Raw genomic sequence first — 20784 nt, 5'->3', positions numbered from 1 at the left:
TTATGGAGAAGTTCAAAATCAATCAGGTAAACACAAAAAGTGGGAAAACACAGGAAAAGTAAACTGAGGTTCTAGGCCTAGACTGGAGACTGAAATGAATAACAAAAACAGGATGGTTACGCCATTTGTCTCGAAAGAGATTGAAAAACAACCAAACACATCAGATTGGAAGCACGAAGAGAATATGAAACTCTAATTTGCCTCTTTGGCTCCCACTCTAGACAGAAAGACCAATGAACTAGAGGCACTAATGCAATATGTCGTGTGTAAGAGATTGCAGAGGCGTGTGGTTACCCAGACAACAAAAGGCATTTCTCATTTTTTTGCACAAAGTAGAAGACACATTTTGATGGCTTTCTCCAGACAAATGATTTCTTTCCTAATAAGCTCTCTAAATACACAGCCAAAGTTTTGAGTCCTGAGGCATTCTTCTTTATAGAGATATATTAGTTGAATGAATGAAATGCTTAAATCTTGCCAAAAAATTGGCAGCTTGATTGTAACACAATTAGAGGTTACTGCTTTAAACCACTAATCCTTTACAGCTGCAGATTGTAAGGTATCTGTCACAGTGCCAGCTTTAGTAAACTAAAAATATAAGTCACTACAGACATTTGTTTTAAATCAAGGAAAGAGGAAAATCTATAAAAGGAGAATTCAAACATTTGAACTGTGGAAATACTATCTTTTTAAAAACAAAATTCCTATAGTTAGCAATATAATTTGAGAAAATATAGTTAACACAAGGATAGATTGAAGTTGCCACATATTTCATTTGTTTCTGATTTTTCATCTTTGTGTACATATAAGAAAATTCAGTCCATTTTGATAAAGTTTGATAATTATCCCCTGATGCAATGCTAGTAAAACACAGATATAACAACACTGTAAATAATTTGGGTGTGTGCTGGGATGGGGATGGGGGTATCCATCTTTCATGATAGGATTATTTATGTTTTTGGTTCACAAAATGTGAATCAGATTAAATTCTCAAAAATTAGTCAATACCATATTGCAGGCAGATTCTTTACCATCTGAGCCACCAGGGATGCCCAAGAATACTGGAGTGGGTAGCCTATCCCTTCTCCAAGGGATCTTCCTTACCCAGGAATCGAACCAGGTCCTCCTGCATTGCAGGCATATTCTTACCAGCTGAGCTACCAGGGAAGCCCAATAATAAAGGACTACACAAATTCTGAACATTACTAAATTTCACAGCTTAGTAATAGTCTACAATACCTAGATAATTGTTATTTCAATCAAGCTCATACAGCAATGGAGAGGAGAAACCCTCCTCCCAAAGCCCAAAAAGTTATATTTAAGAGCTAGAATATATACGAATTCTAAAACCACTTCAGGGATGAAACTTCTGCTTCTATCAGCAATCTATTCTTAAGAAAAGATCATTTCAATCTGAATATTGATAAGGCTTAATTTAAAAGATTGTTTCAATTTTAATAATTTTACTACAATTTGTAGTATTTATCTACACTAAAGTGAAAATGAAAGTGAAAATAGCTCAGTCGTGTCTGACTGTTTGCAAACCGATGGACTATACAGTCCATGGAATTCTCCAGGACAGAGTACTGGAGTGGGGAGCTTTTTCCCTTCTCCAGGGGATCTTCCCAACCCAGGGATCGAACCCAGGTCTCTCACATTGCAGGCAGATTATTTACCAGCTGAGCCACAAGGGTCTACACTAGGACTACATCAACCTGGCATAAGCTCTGTTATAGGAAAAGGAAACCAAATAAAAGTACATAATTCTCAGACAGTATCCAGAAAGTAACAAATCTGTCTTTGGATATCAGGGTGAATATTGTATGTGATTTATCATTTTTAAAACATACTCAGTGTTCTTTAAACTTATTTGTTATCATCTACCACCTACCTACCATAAGTAATAAAACTGAGTCAAAACTTTCAATTGGACTACCAGCTAAACAAAAGATATCATGGAACCTAGAAAATAACATATTTGGAATCAGAAAGTTGGTTTAAGAACTAGTCCTAGTTTCTCCATAAATGATGAAAGTGAAAGTGAAGGTGTTAGTCACTCAGTCATGTCTGACTCTTTGTGACCCCATGGACTGTACCCCACCAGGCTCCGCTGTCCATAGAATTCTCCAGGCAAGAACACTGGGGCGGGTTGCCATTTCCTTCTCCAGGGAATCTTTCTGACCCAGGGATTGAACCTGAGTCTCCTGCATTGCAGGTGGATTCTTTACTATCTGAGTCACCAAGGAAGCCCATAAATTATGTGGCATATAAAAATAAAGGCTTTGGATCAGATGATCTGTAAAACACTAAATTACATAACAGTTTAAAACCTCATCCATTCTGTATAAACCTTGAAGTGAAGTGAAGTGAAGTGAAGTCATTCAGTTGTGTCCAACTCTTTGCGACACCATGAATAGTAGCCTACCAGGCTCCGCCATCCTTGGGATTTTCCAGGCAAGAATACTGGAGTGGGCTGCCATTTCCTTCTCCAGGGGATCTTCCCAACCCAGGGATCAAACCCGGGTCTCCTGCATTGAAGACAGACGCTTCATTGTCTGAGCCACCATGCTAAGTTGCTTCAGTCCTGTCTGACTGTGAAACCCCATAGACGGCAGCCCATCATGTTCTGCCATTCCCGGGTTCCTCCAGGCAAGAGTACTGGAGTGGGTTGCCATTTCCTTCTCCAATGCATTAAAGTGAAAAGTGAAAGTGAAGTTGCTTAGTTGTGTCCGACTCCTAGAGACCCCATGGACTGCAGCCTACCAGGCTCCTCTGTCCATGGGATTTGCCAGGCAAGAGTACTGGAGTGGGTTGCCATTGCCTTCTCCTGCTATGTATGAATTTTATGCATTAGTCAGTAAGCAAAAAAATTTGTTGGTACTTATGGGGGCAATTTTGACATCATCTCCCTATGTGAGTAACCTGAAATTAAGAAGACAAGGTGCCTTCTGATAGTTAATTTTTTTTTTCTGATAGTCACAATTTAAACAAGCACAACAGCTGAGATGAAAATTAGAGGTATCTGAAAGAACAGGCTGCAAAATGGTAGGTTGAGCACTTAATTTAAAGTTTTGTTTTTTTTAAAGTCTTTTAAAAGTAGATTCTAACTTTAATATTGATGCTTTTGAACTGTGGTGTTGGAGAAGACTCTTGAGAGTCCCTTGGACTGCAAGGAGATCCAACCAGGCCATCCTAAAGGACATCCGTCCTGGGTGTTCATTGGAAGGACTGATGCTGAAGCTGAAACTCCAATACTTTGGCCACCTCATGCGAAGAGTTGACTCATTGGAAAAGACCCTGAAGCTGGGAGGGACTGGGGCAGGAGGAGAAGGGGATGACAGAGGATGAGATGGCTGGATGGCATCACCAACTTGATGGACATGAGTTTGAGTGAACTCCAGGTGTTGGTGATGGACAGGGAGGCCTGGCGTGCTGCAATTCATGGGGTCACAAAGAGTCGGACATGACTGAGCGACTGAATCGAACTGAACTGAACTGATGGGAATAACAGTCCACCTTACCTGTCTCCTGAGAAACCTGTATGCAGGTCAAGAAACAACAGTTATAATCAGAAATGGAATAACAGACTGTTCAAAGTTGGGAAAGGAGTACAACAAGGCTGAATATTGTCACCATGCTTATTTAACTTATATGCCAAGTACATCTTGTGAAATGCCAGGCTAGTTGAAGTTCAAGCTGGAATCAAGACTATTGGGAGAAATATCAACAAGCTCAGATATGCAGATGATAGCACTCTAGTGGCAGAGAGTGAAGAGGAACTAAAGAGCCTCTTGATGAAGGCAAAAGTGGAGGTTGAAAAAGCTGGCTTAAAACTGAACATTCAAAAAATGAAGATCATGGATGGCATCTGGTTCCATCACTTCATGGCAAATAGAAGGGGAAAAAGAGTGACATATTTTATTTTCTTGGGCCCCAAAATCTCAGCAGACAGTAAATGCAGCCATGGAATTAAAGATGCTTGCTCCTTGGAAGGAAAACTATGACAAACCTAGATAGCATATTAAAAAGTAGAGACATTGCTTTGCCAGCAAAGGTCCATCTTGTCAAAGCTATGGCTTTTCCAGTAGTCATGTATGGATGTGAGAGTTGGACCATAATGAAGGCTGAGAACCAAAGAATTGATGTTTTTCAATTGTGGTGCTAGAGAAGACTCTTCAGAGTTCCTTGGTTGAAAGTCAATCCTAAAGGAAATTAACCCTGAATATTCACTAAAAAGACTGATGCTGAAGCTAAAACCCCAATCCTTTGGCCACCTGACAGGTAGAGCTGACTCATTAGAAAAGACCCTGATGCTGAGAAAGACTGAAACCAAGAGGAGAAGAGAGCAACAAAGGATAAGATGGTTGGATAGCATCAGTGACTCAGTGGACATGAGTTTGAGCAAACTGTGGGAGATAGTGAAGGACAGAGAAGCCTGGCATGATGAGTTCACGGGGTTCCAAAGACTTGGACACAACTTTTGGACTGAACAACAAGAAAGATTGTGAAGTTAAGTTGCATTATTGTAAGTGAAACATAATCTATTTATGGCTGGAAAAAATGTGTTTTTGAGGGTATATGCATACTCTTATGGGAGAAGGTGGGAGGGGTATGTTGGGAGATGAGGCTAAACATCATAGAGAGGTTTGTAAGACCATGATTTTTCAATGGAAAGATTTAAGGAGGGAGATATGATGCTGAGGTTATATTATAAGATTATTTTGTCTGTGGTATAATGGATGGCTTGGGACTGGGGACCAAGGGGATACCAGAAACTCAGACTAGGTTTATTCAATGGACTCTAGAGGAAAGATTGTGAAATTTTAATCTAGGCTTTTGTGAAACAAAAGTGGATAAAAATGAGACATATATGGAGGTAAAAATATTTAAACTTGTGATAAATTTAATACCAAGGATGAGAAGCATAACTTGTAAAGGATAAATTTCAAGATTGATATGCTATTGCCATGTATCTCCAAGATTTTCAATTAATTTATTGCTTCTAATTTAAAAGGTGTATCTACTTCATAACAGGTCTTGTTCTAAGTGCTAGTATTATAGTAGTAGAATAGGAACAAAGAAAACTGCCACTACTTCTGGATATTTATTTATAGCGAGGTGAGACAGATAATAGGTTATAAATATAATAAATGAATAAATTATGTGGCAGTAAAAAAATACTACGGAAATGCAAAAGAGCAGGGCATTGAGGATCCTAGGATGGGAATGGGGTAATAGATTGCAATTATCAGTAAGTTATGCATTCAGATGACATTTAAACAAAGACTTGAAGGAGTTCAGGAATTGAATCATGTAGGATATCTGGCTGAAAGGCATTTTAGGGCAAAAGACTATTTTAGGAAAGGCCTTACTTTAGTAGGTAGTGATCGGTTTGAGAAATAGCAGAGCTTCCCTGGAGAAGAGTGAGTAAAGGGGAAAGTAGTGGAAGATAATCAGAGAAGTAAAAGGAGACCAAATCTTTTAAATCCTTAAGAGATGTTAGAAGAATTTCAGTCTTTTCAATGGAAAACCATTGGACATTTTTGATTGAAGACGTGATGTGACTTATGCCTTATACAGAGCATTGTGGTTATTGTTTTGTGAGTCATAGGGATAGCAAAGAGATCAATTAGGAGGGTATTGCATTCATTCAGAAGAAAGGTGAAGGTGGTTCAAAACTAGATCCTTGCAGTCAAGCTGATATTATGGTAATCAGCTCCTAGACATACTTTGAAGGTACATTCAATAATATTGTCTGATTTTGGAGTTATGAAAGAAGAGGGGCCAGCAATGCCTCTAAGATTTTCACTTTGAGCACCTGAAAAACTGAGTTGCCATTAAATGACATTGGGGAAGCAGATTTTGTGGATCATATGAGAAATTTATTTTTAGGCATGCATGCCACCAGAGAAGGCAATGGCACCCCACTCCAGTACTCTTGCCTGGAAAATCCCATGGATGGAGGAGCCTGGTAGGCTGCAGTCCATGGGGTCGCTAAGAGTCGGACACGACTGAGCGACTTCACTTTCACTTTTCACTTTCATGTTTTGGAGAAGGAAATGGCAACCCACTCCAGTGTTCTTGCCTGGAGAATCCCAGGGACAGGGAAGCCTGGTGGGCGGCTGTCTATGCAGTCGCACAGAGTTGGACACAACTGAAGCGACTTAGCAGCAGCAGCAGCAGCAGCTACTCTGGGGATTTTTTTTTTTTTAACATCCAAATGCAAAAGCAAGCAGTTAGATAGAGCCTGATATCAATTAGGAAATTTTTAGCATGTGATTTTATGTTAAACCATGTACTCTATTAGGAAGTGAGGAAGATAGAAATAAGAGGATCATGGTCAGAGCCTGGGGCATTCCAATATTAAAAGGAAAGGAGAAAAGGATCTAGCCAAAGATACTGAAAGATGAGGAAAAGGAGAGAACAATAAAAGAATAATTACACTGGTGATTCATCTCAGAACTATTTTGTACTAGTTATTATTACATCAAATGAAGTAACAAACAAAAAGAGCTACTTAAAGGTTAACTGGACAGACTCTTACTGTTACTATGTAGAAAAAGATTTCTCAACTCTGGCATTATTGGTGTTTTGGTCAGAATAATTCCTTGCTGTGAGGAACTAATTTATTCATTGTAGGGTGTTAAGCATCCTCCCTGGCCTCTACTCACTTGATGCCAGCAGCAGTCCTCAACACTGAGAATCAAAAATGTTTTCAGACATTACCAAATGTCCTCTGGGGTGAAAGATCATCCCTAGTGGAGAACCACTGATGTAGAACTACTGAATGCTCTCTGATGATGCCTCTCCCTCCATGACTCTAAGCAGTTTTCAAGGTCTTAATGAACTTCTGTTTTCAGATTTTTTGAACACTCCTTTGTTTTCCTTTACTTGATCTTTCAGCAGTATGCTAGAAATATAACCAAAACTTCCTTTTCAAAACACTTTTTTTTTTTCCTCTTAGTTTCTGTGATTCTCCATTCTCTTGTTTTATCCTAATGCACTGGCTGGTCTTTGCCATAGTTTTAATCTAGTCTCAGAGCTTGGTTCCAGTTCCTTCTTAATTTCCCCTGGTAATCTAACCTGGTTTGATGGTTTTAGATATCCCCTCAATTTTTCTATTCCTTAACACAATTCCAGTCCAGAGATCTAAGATAAAGCTTTGACTACATCACTGCAAACCTAACAGTCTCATTGGATCTCTTACTGGACTTAGCATAACTAAAACCAAACCCACAGTTTTCCATTTTCAGTTCAGTTCAGTTCAGTTCAATTGCTCAGTCATGTCCGACTCTTTGCGACCCCATGAATTGCAGCACTCCAGGCCTCCCTGTTCATCACCAACTCCCGGAGTCTACTCAAACTCATGACCATAGAGTCGGTGATGCCATTCTGCCATCTCATCCTCTGTCGTCCCCTTCTCCTCCTGCCCCCAATCCCTCCCAGCATCAGAGTCTTTTCCAATGAGTCAGCTCTTCGCATGAGGTAGCCAAAGTATTAGAGTTTTAGCTTTAGCATCAGTCCTTCTAATGAACACCCAGGACTGATCTCCTTTAGGATGGACTGTTTGGACCTCCTTGTAGTCCATTTTCAGTATCCTTCAAATTATACAATCCAGGAAACCAGGTGTCAGTCTGGAATCCTTTCTGTCCTCATTTTTCACATTCATTCCATTTGCAAACATTTTTTTCCTCAAGATTCTACTCACTACCTTTCACTTTATTGAGACTATAATAGAGCAACATACCACCATTTCTATGGGACCATAGCCCTTCTATGTGGCCTCCTTCTGTTATAGTCTTCCCCACCCCCCCAAATCCATTATCCACAGAAAAAATAAAAGAGTTGTCTTAGATATAAGTAAGATGGCATTACTTCCTTCTCATTTCCTAGGTCTTAGCTCAAATCTCCTCTCTTCAAATGTGCCTTTATTAATCATCTTACTCAAACCTATATCATTCAAATTTTTATCTCCAAGTCCATTTTTTTACTTCCCTCAATACACCTTTCAAAAATTGGATTTTTTGTATTTATTTATGTGTTTGGAGAAGGCAATGGCAACACACACCAGTACTCTTGCCTGGAAAATCCCATGGATGGAGGAGCCTGGTGGGCTACAGTCCATGGGGTCACTAAGAGTTGGACACAACTGAGCGACTTCACTTTCACTTTTCAGTTTCATGCATTGGAGAAGGAAATGGCAACACACTCCAGTGTTCTTGCCTGGAGAATCCCAGAGACGGGGGAGCCTGATGGGTTGCTGTCTCTGGGATCGCATAGAGTCAGACATGTCTGAAGCGACTTAGCAGTAGCATGTATGTTTTAGTTTAGTTGATTTTGTCTTTGTTCCACAGAATATAAACTTCATGAGGACAAGATTCTGTTATCTTTATCGTATTCCAAGAACCCATCACCAGACCTAACAAACAAAACTCTCTAATAATGCTTTGCATGCATGCTTCAGGCATGGCCAACTCTTTGCAACTCTATGGACTATAGCCCACCAGGCTCCTCTGTCTATGGAATTCTCTGGATGATAATACTTGAGTGGGTTGCCATGCCATTCTCCAAGGTATCTTCCTGACCCAGGGATAGAACCTTTGTCTCTTAATTCTCCTGCATTGGCTGGCGGATCCTTAACCAATAGGGCCACCTGGGAAGCCCAAATAATACTTTGGTATGAATGAATACAACTTGATTGGTCACCTTAAGATGCTATGCAATCTGATCAATAACTTAGTATTATTAATTGCATAATTTTATGGTTTTCTTGGTCATAAAAGATTTATGTTCAGTAAAATTTTGACAATTGATCACAACTATTTTAGAACCATCAATTCTAATCAGTATGTATTATTGAGTTCCTATCTTATTAATCAACAATAATCAAGCCACAGAATGATAGTAACATAATACCTGATAGCTTCAGATCTCTTCCAAGGTAATCATAATAAATTATTTTAGTTGTTGACTGATTTGAATAAACTCTGATGGTTTTAAAAGTGTTCTAGCCGAGCAATTATATTTCAATTTAGTTTCAATTTAGATTTTAATGGTGTCTTAAATTTATAATGGGCTTCCCAGGAGGTGTTAGTGGTAAACAACCTGCCTGCCAATGCTGGAGACATAAGAGACTCTGATTCGACCCCTGGGTTGGGAAGATCACCTGGAGCGGGGCATGACAACTCACTCCAGTATTCTTGCCTGGAGAATCCCATGGACAGAGGGAGCCTGGTGGCCTACAGTCCATGGGGCTGCAAAGAGTCAGACACAACTGAAGTGACTTAGCATGCATGCACGTAAATTTATAATACTGAAGAAAAAAAAAAAAAAAACCTACCAATTTTTACCACTACCCAAATGTCCTAAAACAAGACTTAGAAGTTTTTGCTAAAATTTATGTACACACACTTATGTCTGGGTACATTCTTGTTGTTGTTTAGTCGCTAAGTCATGTCTGACTCTTTGCAACCCCATGGACAGTAGCCCTCTAGGCTCTTCTGTCCATGGTATTTCCTAGACAAGAATGCTGGAGAGGGTTGCCCTTTCCTTCTAGGGGATCTTCCCAACCCAGGGATCAAACCTGTGTCTCATGCATTGGCAGGAGGATTCTTTACTACTGAAGCACCAGGGAAGCCCATGGTTACATAAGAATACTAATAAATTTATGCATGCATGTGTGTATGTGTGTGAGATGTACACACAGACCCATATATTGGGTAGGAGATTTATAGCTAGGACTCCAATTAGAAACTGAAACCTATTAAAGAAAACTTAATTGAATATTTTGTTAAAGCTTTGCAGGAAAAATGGTTCTAATCAACTTTTTGAGAAAAGGGTATGAGTATTAATGAATAAAATTATATTTATTCTGAACAATTTCTTTTGCATAATGGGGAATATGCCAAGCATGGTATCTCATATTCACTTCTCAAAACCAGGTAGATCAGATGAACCATTTGTTTTGCTCAGGAATATTCAGCTCTTTAATGGTAAAATCTAATGTGGAGAGTTAAAGTTATTTGCATTTTCAAGCACTGACCTACTTTATAGTGCTTGCTATCATGTATCTCGCATTTCATACTAGAAATAATAAATTGCCAGAAAGTATGTACAATTGTTGAATAATGCTATCATATCCTCTTCTGACTACTAAAATTCGAATTCAGAAATCTCATTATGCTTTACATACAGATTGAATCATGTCAGTCTTTTAAGTTTTAAATTATTTAATTTTCTTAAAGGAAAAAAAATCTATCCATTTTGTATAGCTCAGGGGGTTAGAAAATCATAGGCATTTCTATCTATAAATAACTTAGTCTGCATCTGAATTTTAAATTTGCAATCCTAATTGCTATTCCAACCATTTTCACAGACTACAGAAGAGAATTCCCTTCATGATTTCTAAAAAAGATCATGTTAAAAATTATTCTCCTTTAGAATGGACTTCAGTTAACATTTAGTTGCCTGAGCAATATTTTTCTGATTTCTGATACAACATATTTTCTGCCCTTTTCTGAAATAAAAAATATTCCAATGTTTTCTGTAGCTTTGAATATACCTTCAAGATATCCTGTCATCACGTGGATCGCTCCTGTGACAGAATGTGTGCTGTCATGTACGGCTCTTTGTGACCCCACGGACTATAGCACACCAGGCTTCTCTGTTAAAGGAATTTTCCAGACAAGAATACTGGAGTGGGTTGCCATTTTCTACTCCAGGGGATCTTTCCAGCCTGCATCTTCTGCGTCGGCCGGTGGATTCTTTACTAGTAATCCACATGGGAAGCCACTGATAATGGAGGAATAACTAAAGTGTCCATAGTTTGATTTGCATATTCTTTCTTTCACCTATTGATTCAGAGATAGAAATCAATGTACCATATTCAGCTCAGGGAAAAACTTTAAGTTTCATTTTCTGAGAAGTGGGGAATTCTCAGGTAAGTAGTATTTGTGCCAAAACTTAGAAGATGAAATAGACTGCAGGAAATCATAACCCACTCCAGTATTCTTGCCTGGAGAATTTCATGGACATAGGAGCCTGGTGGACTATAATCCATGGGATCACTAAGGGTTGGACACGATGAACAACTAACACTTACTTACACTTCATTAAACTAATGGATGACTATGTGGTGACTGTTAAAAGAGCAAGTATCATACATTGCAGGGAAATTCATGGGGGTAAAAATCAATTCTTTATATACAAGATGGATTTTGGAGAAATACATACAAATTGTCTAGGTAATAGCTGGATAAACATAAACTATGTCACATGTTTTATTTTAAACCACACATATTTACTATTGGAAGGGACTTTAGAAATTTTCTACTTCAAAACACTACTTAGTTTTCAGATGAATGGAGATGTAGCAGGTATTTAAACTTAAGTCTAAAATTTGTCATGTTTTTGTTGCATGGCCATAGATAAGCCATCTAATCATTCTAGAACACACACTGGTCATTAAATTAAGGTGGTGAGAATGGATTTATTTCATATTTATAATATTGAGATATCAGGGTTACAAGGTAGTTTAGGAATCAAAATTGAATAATTACCCTTATCAGTGTAGCCTTAAGGATATATATACACACACACATAATGCACTGGTAAGAATTTATATGGAATGCTTAATAATTTGGAACATGGTGCTAAAACTCATGGCTCAGATATTCCAACCTTATAAGCATGACATTTAGTTAGTTATAATGGGATTTTAGAAAATGTACCATTCTACTATTCACTTTTCTTCCTAGTGAATATTGTTAGTCATGGGTAGTTCTAATAACAGAGAAACAAATGGAAAGAATAGATTACATGATACATCTAATTACTACCAATAAAATAATAATGAAGCTGCTTCAAATCCTTTTAGAAAAAGGCTAATAAATAACTTTGCACTGATGGTGAAAGACTCCGTACCTCATTAACAAAATTATAAAAAATGTAAAATATATAAAGGTTAAAAATTTGCAAATATAGTATACAAATAAAATTTGTACATTTGTGTTCTTGATGGTATAAAAATAAAAAATTAGCTATCAAGTAAGTTTCACTCCTGACTTACAATAAACAGTGACTGGAGGTTACTGGTTTTACTAATTTTTTTTTTTTTTTTTTAAACAACCAGTTGCTCAGTCACTCAGTCCTGTTTGACTTTTTGCGACCCCATGGACTGTAGCCTACCAGTCTCCTCTCTCCATGGGATTCTCCAGGCAGGAATACTGGAGTTGGTTGTCATTTCCTTCTCCAGGGGATCTTCCCAACCCAGGGATTGAACCTTGGTCTCCCGCATTGCAGGCAGACGCTTTAACTTCTGAGCCACCACGAAGCTAAAGAATGCTCAAAATACCACACAATTGCACTCATCTCACAAGCCAGTAAAGTAATGCTCAAAATTCTCCAAGCCAGGCTTCAGCAATACATGAACCATGAATGTCCAGATGTTCAAGCTGGTTTTAGAAAAGACAGAGGAACCAGAGATCAAATTGCCAACATCTGCTGGATCATCGAAAAAGCAAGAGAGTTCCAGAAAAACATCTATTTCTGCTTTATTGACTATGCCAAAGCCTTTGACGGTGTGGATCACAATAAACTGTGGAAAATTCTGAAAGAGATGGGAATACCAGACCACCTAACCTGACTCTTGAGAAATCTGTATGCAGGTCAGGAAGTGAAAGTTAGAATTGGACATGGAACAACAGACTGGTTCCAAACAGGAAAAGGAGTACATCAGGGCTGTATATTGTCACACTGTTTATTTAACTTATATGCAGAGTACATCATGAGAAACACTGGGCTGGAGGAAACACAAGCTGAAATCAAGATTGCCAGGAGAAATATCAATAACCTCAAATATGCAGATGACACCACCCTTATGGCAGAAAGTGTAGAAGAACTAAAGAGCCTCTTGATGAAAGTGAAGGAGGAGAGTGAAAAAGTTGGTTTAAAGCTCAACATTCAGAAAGCTAAGATCATGGCATCTGGTCCCATCACTTCATGGCAAATGGATGGGAAAACAGTGGAAACAATGGCTGACTTTATTTCTCTGGGCTCCAAAATCACTGCAGATGGTGATTGCAGCCATGAAATTAAAAGACGCTTACTCCTTGGAAGGAAAATTATGACCAACCTAGAGAGCATATTCAAAAGCAGAGACATTACTTTGCCAACAAAGGTCCATCTAGTCAAGGCTATGGTTTTTCCAGTGGTCATGTATGGATGTGAGAGTTGGACTATAAAGAAAGCTGAGCACCAAAGAATTGATGGTTTTAAACTGTGGTGTTGGAGAAGACTCTTGAGAGTCCCTTGGACTGCAAAGAGATCCAACCAGTCCATCCTAAAGGAGATCAGTCCTGGGTGTTCATTGGTAGGACTGATTTTGGATGACATGGGTTTGGGTAGACTCTGGGAGTTGGTGATGGACAGGGAGGCCTGGCGTGCTGTGGTTCATGGGGTCGCAAATAGTCCGACATGACTGAACGACTGAACTGAACTGAAACTGAAGGTTACTGATTGTGTTCATCCATCCGTCCAAGGACAAATATAAAAAAATATCAAATCATTTTCACTGCTAGTTATATACAAAGTGAAGATGTATTTTTAGCAACTATCAAATTCAGAAAAGAATAATTTGCAATTAATTTTTAATGTGCGATTATTCATTGTAGGGAAGAACATTTTGTCAGTTATCATCAACATCACTGCCATCGTCAACTCATCACTGTCATTATATCATTCTGTTAATCCATACATTGTACAGGAGGTGGTGATCAAGACCATGCCCCAAAAAAGAAATGCAGAAAGGCAAAATGGTTGTCTGAGGAGGCCTTACAAATAGCTGAGAAAATACGAGATGCTAAAAGCAAAGGAGAAAAGGAAAGATATACCCATTTGAATGCAGAGTTCCAAAGAATAGCAAGGAGAGATAAGAAAGCCTTCCTCAGTGATCAATGCAAAGAAATAGACGAAAACAACAGAATGGGAAAGACTAGAGATCTCTTCAAGAAAATTAGAGATACCAAGGGAACATTTCATGCAAAGATGGGCTTGATAAAGGACATAAATGTTATGGATGTAACAGAAGCAGAAGATATTAAGAGGTGGCAACAATACACCAAAGACCTATACAAAGAAGATCTTCAAACCGAGATAACCACTATGGTGTAATCACTCACCTAGAGCCAGACATCCTGGAATGCAAAGTCAAGTGGGCCTTAAGAAGCTTCACTATGAACAAAGCTAGTGGAGGTGATGGAATTCCAGCTGAGCTATTTCAAATCTTAAAAGATGATGCTATGAAAGTGTTACACTCAATATGCCAGCAAATTTGGAAAACTTACCAATGGCCACAGAACTGGAAAAGATCAGTTTTTATTCCAATTCCAAAGAAAGGCAATGCCAAAGAATGTTCAAACTACTGCTCAATTGCACTCATCTCACATGCTAGCAAAGTAAAGCTCAAAATTCTTCAAGCCAGGCTTCAACAGTGTGTGAACCATGAGCTTCCAAATATTCAAGATGGATTTCAAAAAGGCAGAGGGACCAGAGATCAAATTGCCAACATCCACTGGATCATTAAAAAAGCAAGAGAGTTCCAGAAAAACATCTACTTCTGCTTTATTGACTACGCCAAAGCCTGTGAATGTGGATCACATTAAAGTGTGTAAAATTCTGAAAGATATGGGAATACTAGACTGATCTGCCTTCTGAGAAATCTATATGCAGGTCAAAAAGCAACAGTTAGAACTGGACATGGAACAATAGACTGTTTCCAAATGGTGAAAGGAGTATGTCAAAGCTGTGTACTGTCACCCTGCTTATTTAACTTATATGCAGAGTACATCATGAGAAATGCTGGGCTGGAAGAAGCACAAGCTGGAATCAAGATTGCCAGGAGAAATATCAATAACCTCAGATATGCAGATGACACCACCCTTATGGCAGAAAGTGAAGAAGAACTAAAAAGCCTCTTGATGAAAGTGAAAGAGGAGAGTGAAAAAGTTGGCTTAAAACTCAACATTCAGAATACGAAGACCATGGCATCTGGTCCCATCACTTAATGGCAAATAGATGGAGAAACAATGAAAACAGTGATAGACTTTATATTTTTGAGCTCCAAAATCACTGCAGATGGTGACTATAGCCATGAAATTAAAAGGCACTTGCTTCTTGGAAGAAAATCTATGACCAACCTAGGCAGCATATTTTTTTTTTTTTTTTTGTATTGAGGAAATTTCTATTTCATTGAATTTTTTTTTATCATGAATGGGTTTTGAATTTTGTCAAGTGTTTTTTATGCATAGTCTTCCTTTTTCCTAGGTAGCATATTAAAAAGCAGAGATATTAGTTTGCCAACCAAAGTCCATCTAGTCAAATCTATGGTTTTTCCAGTAGAGTTGGACTATAAAGAAAGGTGAGTGCCAAAGAATTGATGCTTTTGAACTGTGGTGTTGGAGAAGACTCTTGAGAGTCCTTTGAACTGCAAAGAGATCCAACCAGTCCATCCTAAAGGAGATCAGTTTTGAATATTCATTGGAAGTACTGATGCTGAAGATGAAACTCCAACACTTTGGCCACCTGATGTGAAGAACTGACTCATTGGAAAAACCCTGATGCTAGGAAACATTGAAGGTGGGAGAAGAAAGAGACCTCAGAGAATGAGATGGTTGAATAGCATCACTGACTTGATAGACAGTTTAAGAAACCTCCAGGAGTAGGTGATGGACAGGGAAGCCTGGTGTACTGCAGTCCATGGGGCTGCAAAGAGTTGGACAGGACTGAATGACTGAACTGAAATGAAATGAAATCTATACAGTGCTTATTATGTGCCAAGAACTATTAATACTAACATACAGTATATATGTGTGTATGTGTGTGTATTCCTCCCTAGAAACCTTATTAAATGGTGAAGATAGAGAAATTAAGAGGCTGGTAAAGAATATGAACATGATTAAGCCCTGGGTAATATAACTTCATAATACTTCATTATCACTTCATTAATACATAAAATTGTACCACAGGACCAATGTTTTTGCAAAGCAAACTTCTGTTTTAGATAAAGAAAACTAAAGGTAATCAAGACTGTGCCAGTCTTTCATTCTAATAGGAAGATTATATATGGGTGATGGAGAGTAGAGTAATCCAGTGAAAGTTTTGCTTTATCCTTGACTAAGTGTCAGACTTTATTTTTTTGGGCTCCAAAATCACTGCAGATGGTGATTGCAGCCATGAAATTAAAAGACACTTACTCCTTGGAAGGAAAATTATAACCAACCTAGATAACATATTCAAAAGCAGAGACATTACTTTGCCAACAAAGGTCCGTCTAGTCAAGGCTATGGTTTTTCCTCTGGTCATGTATGGATGTGAGAGTTGGACTGTGAAGAAGGCTGAGTGCCGAAGAATTGATGCTTTTGAACTGTGGTGTTGGAGAAGACTCTTGAGAGTCCCTTGGACTGCAAGGAGATTCAACCAGTCCATTCTGAAGGAGATCAGCCCTGGGATTTCTTTGGAGGCAATGATGCTGAAGCTGAAACTCCAGTACTTTGGCCACCTCATGTGAAGAGTTGACTCATTGGAAAAGACTCTGATGCTGGGAGGGATTGGGGGCAGGAGGAGAAGGGGACGACAGAGGATGAGATGGCTGGATGGCATCACTGACTCGATGGACGTGAGTCTGAGTGAACTCCAGGAGTTGGTGATGGACAGGGAGTCCTGGTGTACTGCAATTCATGGGGTTGCAAAGAGTCGGACACGACTGAGGACTGTACTGAACTGAACTGAACACTTAATAGACCTATGTGTTAGTCATTCAGTCATGTCAGACTCTGTGCAACCCCACAGACTGTAGCTGGCCAGGCCCCTCTAGCCATGGGATTTTCCTGGTAAGAATACTGGAGTGGGTAGTCATTCCCTTCTTCAGGGGATCTTCCCAACTTGTGGATCGAACCTGGGGTTCCTACATTGCAGGAAGATTATTTACCATCTGAGGCACCAGAGAAGCTGTCTTATAACACTGGGTTTGTAAGAGGAGGAGTTAAAGAAATCACTCTGATAATGGATGTATTTTTACTCACAGTTAATCTGACCTGAATTTAAAAGCTAATAATAAAGCTTCTTTTAAAACCAGCTTATTGTCACTTACTACTAATAAAAAAATAGTGTTTCAGATTTACATCGAATGATATGTATGGAGTTCAAATCTATGGTAGATACCACACTTGACTTTTTGGTTGTATAGGAATGGGCTAGGGCTCTCTAAAAATAAGTAGTTTATCTGTTATTCTTTCCAGGTTACCTCAAAACATAAAATCCACAATAAATTGACATGCCCTAAAACAAAAAAGATAACCTAAAACTATAACTCTAAACAAATGTTTTAGCTTATTTTTCTCTAAAGGAATAACCATGATAATCAATGTGTCTGTCATATACCAGCAAAAAACATTGCTCTATTTTGGATGTTCTCTGAAATATAGTTATTAGGAGTCAGAAGATATGATTACACTATTGAATTGATCTCTTTCCCTAGAAGATAAACAGATTTCTGATATTGTTAAAAATGAAACAATTTACCCTGTATATGTTTGAGTTGATTTTTCTAATGTAAAAATGAAGTGATGGTTTTTATCTCATGATACTATCTCATGATGAAAAATACTATCTCATGATGAAAAACAAAACCTCATGTTCATAATTTATTAAGTACTATAAAATATTAAAATTAAGCAACTGACAAACACCTAATCTCAAAAATATACAAGCAACTCCTAGAGCTCAACTACAGAAAAATAAATGACCCAATCAAAAAATGGGCCAAAGAACTAAATAGACATTTCTCCAAAGAAGACATACAGATGGCTAACAAACACTTGAAAAGATGCTCAACATCACTCATTATCAGAGAAATGCAAATCAAAACCACTATGACGTACCATTTCACACCAGTCAGAATGGCTGTGATCCAAAAGTCTACAAGCAATAAATGCTGGAGAGGGTGTGGAGAAAAGGGAACCCTCTTACACTGTTGGTGGGAATGCAAACTAGTACAGCCACTATGGAGAACAGTGTGGAGATTCCTTAAGAAACTGGAAATAGAACTGTGTTATGATCCAGCAGTCCCACTGCTGGGCATACACACTGAGGAAACCAGAAGGGAAAGAGACACGTGTACCCCAATGTTCATCGCAGCACTGTTTATAATAGCCAGGACATGGAAGCAACCTAGATGTCCATCAGCAGATGAATGGCTAAGAAAGCTGTGGTACATATACACAATGGAGTATTACTCAGCCATTAAAAAGAATACATTTGAATCAGTTTTAATGAGGTGGATGAAACTGGAGCCTATTATACAGAGTGAAGTAAGCCAGAAAGAAAAACACCAATACAGTATACTAATGCATATATATGGAATTTAGAAAGATGGTAACAATAACCCTGTGTATGAGACAGCAAAAGAGACACTGATGTATAGAACAGTCTTATGGACTCTGTGGGAGAGGGAGAGGGTGGGAAGATTTGGGAGCATGGCATTGAAACATGCATAATATCATGTATGAAACGAGTTGCCAGTCCAGATTCGATGCACGATACTGGATGCTTGGGGCTGGTGCACTGGGACGACCCAGAGGGATGGTATGGGGAGGGAGGCGGGAGGAGGGTTCAGGATGGGGAACACATGTATACCTGTGGAAGATTCATTTCGATATTTGGCAAAACTAATACAATTATGTAAAGTTTCAAAATAAAATAAAATTTAAAAAAAAGTAAAAAAAAAAATAAATTTCTAGAAATTTTAGGTACTCTTAATTTCCATTCTTATATAACTACAGAAAATATATTAAAGAAAACATGAAATCATGCAATTAAAATGAAGTATATCCAGCTATGAGAATAAATGAGTAGGGATATTTTTATTTCTATATAGGGAGAATATTGGGAGGAATCATTGATTAATTAACTTATAGTCAAATATTGTGATTGACAAATTAAAAAAAGAAACAGGAAAAAAAAAACAGGGGGAGGTATGAGCCATGAGCCTTCAAATATTCAATTATATTTACTTACAATCAAGCCACTGTTTGCTTGCCTTTTTTCTGTTCCATGGATTTTTTTGTAGAAAATTCCGCCTGGATTAAACTGAGTACTCCAAATAATCATATCTCTCTGATAATATACATCCATCCCTGTTATTCTTGAATTATGTTCAATATGAGAAATTTGTTGATGATCGCCACTGTAGTTGAATGGATATATAAAACCCAGGATATCAGTGTCATTAGCAATGTAGAGAACTTGATCTTCAGAGCCTGGAGATTATTATAATAAAATACAAAAATAAAGTAAATTTCAACTAATGTAAAAGCAACAAATGTACTTATAATTATCTTGAATTGTTATTCTTAACACAGTTTCTTGCTCCATAAAATTAAACCAGCTTTATACCATTATTTAGTCTTCATGACTTATGTATAAAACACACTTAAGTAACATTTCTAAGAGTTATTAATATAGGTTTTCTTCAGTCAAATCTTACTTTGTGGCTAGAAAGTTTTAGTAGATACCTTTTTTATGAAGAGGGATTTATGTTCGGTAGGTCACAATATGTTTCAATGCTTTGCATCTGAACATTCAGATACCATATTTTGTACTCCTGAGGCTCAGGCATTTCTGAGTGTTTAGTTTATGCACCTGAGTGACCATTACCTTTGGCTAACAAATAAAAAATTATGAGATGAAGAGTCTTCTTCTAATAATCATATATCTCAACTGTTCTCTTATTTTATTATACAAAGATATCAGTATTTATTGCCATAATCTCAATATTTTCTGGAATCTTGCTAACTGGAACCATGTAGCCTGAAGTTTTGACACATACAAAATGATATTGATGTCATGTGCATACACAGATAAGAAAACCCTAAGGTGAATCCTGAAAATATTAATTAAAATATTAATGAAACCATAAAGAAAAACTGAATTCCAAATTTAAAAAAAAAAAAAAAACAATACTAATACACAAGTTGTAGTTCAACTCTATAGGCTCAACAGCTCTCCCTTAGGGGATGTTTACCATGTGATAGGAGCTGCATCAAGCCTTTGACAATTTATCTCCTCTTCCAATAACATGGAAAGTAAGGATTTGGCCTCCCATTTTTATAGATGAAGAACTGAGGCTCTGAGAGTTTAATAACTTCCCTGAGGCCACACAATCAGAGGGAATCGATGCTGGATTCAAATATGAGTCTAACTCCATAGCCATCCTTGCTTGATTCAGTATATCAGGTTGTTTTCCTCTTCTAGTAACTGTCTTATTAACATTGTTAATCATGCCCTGTAGTTAACAATATTTAAATTATAATATTATTTAGTAAAAACATAAGTGCATTAAATTCCACATTGAAGAAAGCCATACCTGTCACTTAATTTTTTAAAAGTGATATTCTTAAGTAGAGGAGGTCTGGATTTTAAAACATAATTTTATTTTAAAACCTTTAAGTTCTTATTCAAAATTCCATTCTCCTTATAATGCTAACTTTTAATTTAACCTGTTATTTTCATCCCAGTGGTGCAATATTTCCTTGGGTATACTGAGAGCAGGCCATAAAGGAAGGCATTTCATATTCTATCACACTGGCTTTTGATTCTACCCCCTTCTGACAAATTGTTTCAAACACAAATGTGATTTTAATAGTAGCCAAGAATTTGAGAGTCATGTCTATAAACCTTCCCATATCAATTAACCATGATAATAAACAAATTGGCCAAATTTACCAGTCT

The 20784-nt window shown here is 37.8% G+C and overlaps 1 protein-coding gene across 1 annotated transcript in view; it reads right to left on the bottom strand.

Moving 5' to 3' along the window:
- LRP1B (LDL receptor related protein 1B) overlaps positions 1–20784 on the bottom strand; it is a 2209913-nt gene that overhangs the window by 145194 nt on the left and 2043935 nt on the right. The window contains exon 77 of the mRNA XM_025261770.3: positions 19072–19313. Within this exon, the coding sequence (XP_025117555.3) occupies positions 19072–19313 (242 nt within the window). The remainder of the gene's footprint in view (positions 1–19071; positions 19314–20784) is intronic.

Source organism: Bubalus bubalis, chromosome 2, assembly GCF_019923935.1.
Source record: "Bubalus bubalis isolate 160015118507 breed Murrah chromosome 2, NDDB_SH_1, whole genome shotgun sequence".
Lineage (NCBI taxonomy): Eukaryota > Metazoa > Chordata > Mammalia > Artiodactyla > Bovidae > Bubalus > Bubalus bubalis.
The sequence above is the reverse complement of the archived record's forward strand: the minus strand, read 5'-3'. Positions and strand labels throughout refer to the sequence as shown.